Below are 8169 nucleotides of genomic sequence, written 5' to 3' on the forward strand. Positions count from 1 at the left end.
TCCTCGGAAAGCGGAGAAGAAGGAGGAAGCTGTGCACTGAAAACCGAGGTTATCGTAATCTTCTCGGAGCAGAGCGTTTTATAGCAGAACGTTAAGCAGATGCCCTTCTGGCTTCCGTCGAGAAGAGTCACGGTGGCACAGCAAACAAAGAAATTCCTCCCGAGCAAATGGGCACCCTTGTTTGACTGTTCGTTTTTTGCATATATTTTTTACTGTGTAAGTCCCTGTGTAAGATGTTCCACTGTGAAAGTGTGAAATGTTCTATGCCGGGTTTGGGCTCCACAATTATTGAGACTTGATAACAAAATTTATAACTAAGTTAACGAAATTTGTAAACGACGGAAGAATTGAGGTTTCAATATAGATTAAGTTAATTGTGGTTAGCCAATTTTTGCTTTCGACTATTGACTTAAAATTCGACTCCATTTTGGTTATATTTTCTCGCCGCCAGGTTATACATTGCTGTTTCGATTCATCACGGTCAAAAAAACATCCTCCCGTGAATCCAACAAAACTGTGGACATGAGGAAATGATAAAAATCAGTTTTTTTGTTAGATTTCAATGCTATTCAACAAAAAATACTAGCCTCCATCATTTCCCCGTATCCACAGTGTCGCTAGATTCACAGGAAAGTGTTTTTTTTTACCGTGATAAAATCGAAACGGCACTGTATTCTCTTTTATTACCTATTTCAAGCTGTTTCAAAGTATATCACAATAAATAATCTGGTTTTTTAAAGTTATTTTTAGACACAAAATTTCCATTCCGTTATGGGTCTGATTATACAAAGTGTATAGATCTTGAATTTAGTAAAAATATATTGTAATGTTATTGTAAAATAAATGCGTATTTATTTGCCGCTTTGTACATAAGTTTATAATGTTATTCATTGATTAGTTCATCAGAATATTCCTAATTAAAATATAAAATATATACGTTTCATGTATGAAGTATAATGTTGTTAGCACTTGAAGATTCTATTACAAATTATCGTTGTATATTTCAACACAAAGGCCAATAACGCTATCATTGCAATAACACTGGAATGCCAACTTTGTTACCCTTCCTAGACACATTTTCAAGGAGAACATCCAACTTATCCCTACAAACAGCCACAACTTTTCACCACCATGTTCTTATACTTTTTCAAATTGATATTGGCATCATCGATGTGGTAAAGCACGGAAATGGGATTCAGCTGCGTCGGTGCACAGCACGGCTTCGGCACGCGTCCCGGACTGATCGAGTGCACCAGGCTCTGTATTAGGGCGTGATTGGTTGCGTTCATGTGGGCATTCAGCGGAAAACTGCACTCACCGTGGCAGAAAAATGCCCCAAAACCTTCCGGTGCGATAATCCAGTCCTGCCAGTGCAAATCACGAAAGCTGACGTACAGCGTGTGGATCTGGCAACTCTTCTCCCGCTGCACCCATCGCTCCAGGAACGGATTCTTCGGCTTCACTGTCTTCTTGTATTCTCGTACAACGCTTCGCTTGGAACGATTTGGATGAGTTTTGGGGTTAACCAACTCACGACCCTTGCAGTACACCACCATAAAGGGTTGATAGCGACCGAATTTGTTGGACAGAATCAACCCCAGATCTTGGGGTCGAACGTTTTTCTGTGGACTCTCGGTGTAACTGGCATCCACAAAGATCCCCTTGTTGCTAATATTGTTGGCCATCCAGCGGATCATCGCGTTAGTCACATTGATCTCCAACCAGCCTTCATAGTTGTACGGTACAGTTTGATCTGCCAAAAACTCCAGCTCATGTTCACCACGCTCCGAATCGTAATCTCGAATTATAGACGTTCGCACCGTCACCAGCCGCCCGCTTGTGATCGCATTCCAGTGATCAATTGTGGCGTTTTTGTAAATTCTCAAACTCGCGTAAACAACTTTTCCACTATCCTCCTGCGTCTCTCGAGTGTCAAACCACAATCGTTCGCCATACCGCCGATGTCGAACCTTTGGCATGTTCCGATTACCTTTGTTCAAAAACGACATGATCACATCGCTCTCCTCGATCGCTCGCTCGTCCGCAATCGTGAACAGACTCCGGCTGTAGATGGTGCTCCGCTTTTGGCGAACTACGCCGGTAGTTTCTTGAGAAAATTTACGATAGATGTTGAGCAGGAATTGCGGCGCGGACTTTCTCAGCGAGGGATGAATGTGTTTTTCATTTGGTCGGTCTGGCAGGCCAAGCAGCTCTAGAATCTCGTGTTCGATTTCCTGCCGGTCCTGGAGCGTCACACTTTTCTCCTGAATAGTTTGATCCAGTCCGTTATCCACGTAGAAACCGGTGGCCGATGAAAAACCCACAACGGGATGCACCAAAAGCGGGAGCAACAGTAGGGTGAACATTCTGTGGCGAGAATGGAATGAGAACTTCATGTGGCAAAAGTTTTCAAAACTTCACATAACAAGATATTCTGCTGTCTGTTTATTACCTATAGTCTTGTTTACACACCTAACCTGGTTTCCGTTAACTTTACCTATATGATTTTTTACTACCGAATAACAATGCTTTGTTTACTATTATCGAATGCAATCCTTGGAAAGATTCGGATTTGTTGTTGGTTTTGGTAGTACCAATAGAGTTGAGCAAAAATGTGAAAACTTAGGCTCTTTTTGAGAACAAATATTTCTTACTTGTACTGTAATCAGTAAAAACAAAAAAAAATACTTTTTTCAAGAGTAAAAATCGATATATGGTAAAATAGACTGTGTTTAATAGTCTGATAAGTTAATTTTCGCTTTTACAACCTCAAAAATAAATGTTTGAAAACCGAAGGTCTTAATTTTCAGTATCAATTCGGAAAACATAAAGAAAACTGAGACTTTATAGTTTCAAAACTGATATTCTATAGTCGAAAACTAAAAGCTCAAAGTAAAAAAAAATGAAGACCTGGGACCAAAAACATTTGGTCCCAGGTCTTCATTTCTCGATCATCGAAGAAATCGAAAATCCGGATAAAATGTACATGCTTAGAATCTAAAACTGCAAATCTCCAATCTAAAACTAAATCCAGAAACCAAAAAAATACGAGACATTTTCTAAATGGAAAACCAAAAGTTGAGAGTCAACATTTATGATCTATGAAGCGGAATTTGAAGAAGACTTACTTAAAAGTTTTAAAAATGAAATGTTGAATTCTGGTTTTTCAGTTCAGTGCCTTTTTTCCGAATTCGTGAATGTAGTTGTTAGACAAAAAAATAAAGCTTTCGTAATGTAACTCCAGAGTCATCGCTCTTCTACATTAAGTTCGCAAAATTTACTGTTTATATTCAAGATAAAATATCTGCGAAAGCAATAACCTCTTCCTAATTTTTAAAATTTTTATATTCTCTTGTTGTTTACTACTTTTTGACATTTATCAAAATAACAAAACTACATGCAATGTTCTTCTAAATTTCAAACGCTGGAAATATAAACCTGTAATCAGGAGACTGAGCTAAACTCTGAATACCGAAGAAAGAATCAAGTCGAAAAACACATCTAAAGCAGAATTTTAAAAGCGAAAGACCAAAACCTTAAAATTCAATGATTGAGCATCAAATAAGGAAGCAGAAAATCCAAAGCAGAAAAGCTGAAAGTCAAAAGTATTCTGAACTAACATTTCGGAAGCCGCAAGTTGATTCCGAAGAATAAAGTGACCAGATAGTTGGAGCTTAAACGCGGGACAACAGTTTATTTCTGCATAGTATGGTGGTAATGACTTGTATGGGAAAAATTTGATCTTTGAATTTCGTTTAGCAATAAGTTTCAAATCTTTCATATTCTTGAACAATTTACTCATACTTTTTGACTGCTAAAGTTCATGAAATGTTCAGTATAGAATTTTTTATGCCAATTGGGCCGTTACAAATTTTATTTTCATTTTATGTCACCCACCCCCCCCCCCCCCCCCCACCCTTTCAAAAATCTTGAATATTGGAAGGGGAAGAAAAAAAAGCTCAAACCGTTTTGTTCTTTTTCTTGGTTTTCCGACAGCATAAATGCTTAATTTAGCAACAAACAAGTCAGGTGACAGCGAGAGTGTCGTCGAAAGGCAAGCGAAATAAATAATAATAATATAGTGTTATTTTTCAACGTATTTTTGAGTGCAAGTTACAAACGTCATAACTTGCACACAAACTTTGATCAAAGATTTTTTTTTCGTCTCGGTGTTATTTATTTTTTGCCACTCCCTCTGCTAACTTTGATAACCTTGGACATAAAAGAATTCGAAATTTGTATCAGCCTTGTTTCAGAAATGCATAAAACGTCGAGATCTGGTGCAATCTATAAAAAAAATCGACAAAAATCGGTTCTCTGAGTCTTAGGAATTTTTAAACTAGAAAACTCTCCATTGGCCTCAGCTCAAGTCAAATTTTTCCATTTTTTTTTTAGATAGTAGTAGATCCCAACGTTTCATGCATTTCTAAGACATTTGGCATAAAAAAAAACTATATACTGACAACCGTCCCAGTGAAGTGTTATATCTAGTGGTTATTCCGGGATATTCCGCGGCACGTTTTTCTACGCGGAACATTTTGTTGAAACGCGGGACGCTGGTCACTTTACCGAAGATCAAAAGTCTAAAACTAAAAGCCACCATTCTAAAATTGAAATCGCAGGTTTACAGCAGATTACAACAAATGGATTTACAGATTTACAGCAGATACAGCAAATGGAGCCTGAAAGTTTCAATAAGGAATAAGGAGCTTTCTAAACCGATAATCAGTCGATATGAAAAACCAAGTTTTAAGAATTCGAAAATAACATCAGAAATAAGGTAAAAAATCATAACCGAAACAGAATAAACTAGAGAAACCGTAATTTATTAAAGATAGAAAAATAAAATTTGTGCTTTCAACTTCAAATATTTGCGCAAAGCCCAAATATTTGAAGTTGAACGCCCAAAACCTGAATACATATTAGTTAACAATTAAGAAACCACTCTTATAGTTGCAAAGCAGAGAATCAGAATCCGGATTCTAAAAATGAAAACAAAATGAATAGTCGCAAAGCGGCTGCCGAAATCTAAATGTCGAATAAGGAGTAAATCAAGTAAAAACCTGATCAAAAGTCAAAAAAGCAAAAGTTCAATAACCATGTTCTGCATAGTCTCATTTTGAAGTGTAATATCTACTGAATCTTTCGACAGCTTATGAGCATCAGGAAGTATTGTTAACCTTTGTTACAGCTGGTTGAAATCGATGAAATTTTAGTTTTTTCTTGTTGCATTCGATGCTCCCGTACCGTTCACTGTTTTTTTTCAAAACTATCAAGTGCAACGTAGTGATTTATCATCAAATCAACTATGGTTATTGTCAAAGAAGGTTAGTATAATCAATCTTAAAACTTAAAAGACTAATAAACAGTTTCGATATTGCCAGGGAACATTTTAATAAACACAAAAATGCTGTAAATGAGCTTTTTTATATGTCATATTATATGAAGTAAGTCAAGTATCAATGAGTTTCAATGTAAACAGTCAATTGCAAATGAGATCATTCCGAGTTGTGGTCTCGTCGTGTTCGGTCGCAATTTTATTTCGATCTCGATAGTGCCGACCAGTAATTCGCCTTCAAGGTCACCGTGCATTGTGCTCTGCTGCTCGTTGCCGTCGTCGCTGTTAAAGACAGCAAAAAGAAGAAGAAGTCAACAATAGCCCGTGCGTTGTGTCGCTGCCTGAAGAAATTCGGTAGCCGGCGCTCGGCCGTTTGGCTGTATTGGTCGATCGGACAACCAAGGAAGGAAGCAGCAAGGAGAGATTGGCATCGCCCGTGCGCTGATTGTGGTGGAGAGCGGCTGCAGAAGCTAAGTAGTTTTTTTTATTGGTTTTTTTCTACAATAATATTTGCTGATTGGCATTTTGCGTGTTTGGCTCACGCGTCCAACATGGACGACGAACGCGGGGATGAAAACCCGCTCGTTCCACCGCCTAGCCCTCCCGGATACAAGGTTCCAAGGGTTAAAAATGGAGCCCCGCAGGAAGCTACCCATCGGCTTAAGCAGTATCCGGAGGGCGAAGCTGGTATTGGGGCTGTATTTTTCCGGCCGAAAGTGAAAGCATTGAACACAATGCAAATCTGTAAAGATCTGGCATGGTTTACAGCCGTGACTGAAATTACAAAAGTACGCCCGAATAAGCTGCGTGTTTTGGTGTCCGACCTCAAGCAAGCAAACGAGATTGCTGCTTGTGAGCTCTTCACGCGGGAGTACCATGTGTACATTCCAGCTCGCGTAGTAGAGATTGACGGTGTGGTCAGCGAATCGAGTCTGACTGTCGAGGACCTGTTAAAGGCTGGAAAAGGCCTTTTCAAGGATTATAGCCTTGAACCTGCCAAGATACTTGAATGTAAGCAATTGCATTCAGTATCGCTCGACAAGGGTGTAAAAACTTACACCCCTTCAGACTCTTTTCGCGTGACTTTCGCCGGGTCTGCTCTGCCGAGCTATATGCTCGTGGACAAGGTGCGTCTACCCGTGCGCTTGTTTGTACCGCGGGTAATGAATTGCCTAAAGTGCAAACGGTTGGGCCAAAGCAACGTGTTTTGTGCGGGCAAGTGCGGAGAGCAACATGCGGATGACGCCTGTAATAAGGGTGCTGAAAAATGCCTTTATTGTGGGCTGACTCCGCATGAGCTGTCTGCATGTCCCGCGTACAAACAGCGCCAAGAGAAAATCAAGCGGTCTCTGAAAGAGCGCTCTAAGCGCACTTTCGCAGAAATGCTCAAAGAGGCCGCTGCCACCAAACTGGTTTCCCCGAATCTTTTTGAGGTCTTGTCATCCGATGAGTCTGATTCTGACGATTCAGTTGGGGAACCTTCTTTTGTTGAACCCGGGAAATCTAGGAAGAGAAAAAACCTTTCTTCCCCTAGGCTTCCTAGGAAAAGACAGAGAAGGTCTCCATCTGAAGTGACTGATACTAAGAAACAAAAAAGTGCTGTAGAAAATCCGAAGCAAACTCCTCCGGGATTGGCAAAACTGAATTCAAGTAAGGAGTTTCCGGCACTTCCAGGAACATCAAAAAACCCAACTGTTCCTTTTTTTTCGTCCAAGATTCAGCCAGAATCTGGACTGCTGAAGTTTTCAGATATTGTGGACTGGATTTTTGAAATTTTCAACATAACTGATCCTCTTAAAAGTCTTCTGCTGGCATTTCTAACAACAGTTAAAACGTTTTTGAAGCAGTTGACTGCTAAATGGCCCCTCCTTGCAGCGATGGTATCCTTCGATGGCTAATTCATCGGCTGAGATGAAGGATTCTATCTCTATTTTACAGTGGAATTGTAGAAGTATCATCCCCAAAATTGATTCATTTGAAGTTTTAATTAATAAACATAAATGCGATGCATTTTCTCTCTGTGAAACTTGGCTCACTTCAAATGTAGATCTTAACTTCCATGATTTTAATATAATTCGCCTTGACCGAGACACCCCTTACGGAGGAGTACTTCTAGGGATTAAGAAGTCCTTGATCCCCACGGTAGCGATCATTTGCCTATTTAAATTTCAATTGATAACGGTCCAACTCGCACGCGATCAGTTGATATTCCGTATGACCTCACACGGAATATCGATTGGAAATTATACGAGGAAATGATATCAGAAGCTGTCGAGTCGATCACCCACATCACCCACCGCTTGAAGAATACAACCTCCTCGCGGGCTTGATTCTCGACGCCGCGTTGCAAGCCCAAACGAAAAAAAAATCCTGGCGTGACGATCAAAGAACGGCCTCCCACTCCGTGGTGGGACAAAGAGTGCTCCGATGTCTACACAGAAAAATCCGACGCGATTAAGGCCTTCTTTCGGGTGAAACGTGAACCCGCCTACTTTAAGCGGTATTTGGAGCTTGAAACCAAGTTTAAAAGCTTGGTCCGAGCAAAGAAACGCGGATATTGGCGTCGGTTCGTTAACAAAACGTCGAGGGAGACATCGATGAGCACTCTTTGGAACACAGCCCGAAGAATGCGAAATCGTATAACGTTCAACGAAAGCGAGGAGTCTTCAAGCCGGTGGATATTTGATTTTGCCAGGAAAGTATGTCCGGACTCTGTTCCTGCGCAAAACATTGTTCGCGGTACGTCTCCGGGCCACGACGCGATAGAATCACCTTTTACGATGGCAGAATTTTCAGTTGCCCTCCTGTCCTGTAACAATAACGCACCTGGG

General features: G+C 40.3%; 1 protein-coding gene across 1 annotated transcript; it reads right to left on the bottom strand.

The window, feature by feature from the left end:
- Positions 1-1103: 1103 nt before the first annotated feature.
- LOC129717337 (protein 60A-like) lies at positions 1104-2366 on the bottom strand. The gene has a single exon (XM_055667207.1). The coding sequence runs from the start codon at positions 2364-2366 to the stop codon at positions 1104-1106; it is 1263 nt and encodes a 420-aa protein (XP_055523182.1).
- Between the last annotated feature and the right edge of the window lie 5803 nt (positions 2367-8169).

This window comes from Wyeomyia smithii, chromosome 1 (genome assembly GCF_029784165.1).
Source record: "Wyeomyia smithii strain HCP4-BCI-WySm-NY-G18 chromosome 1, ASM2978416v1, whole genome shotgun sequence".
In the NCBI taxonomy this organism is placed as follows: domain Eukaryota; kingdom Metazoa; phylum Arthropoda; class Insecta; order Diptera; family Culicidae; genus Wyeomyia; species Wyeomyia smithii.

What these genes read in the sequence shown, in the direction of transcription:
- LOC129717337 (XM_055667207.1), bottom strand. Translation starts at nt 2,366, where the DNA reads ATGTTCACCCTACTGTTGCTCCCGCTTTTGGTGCATCCCGTTGTGGGT.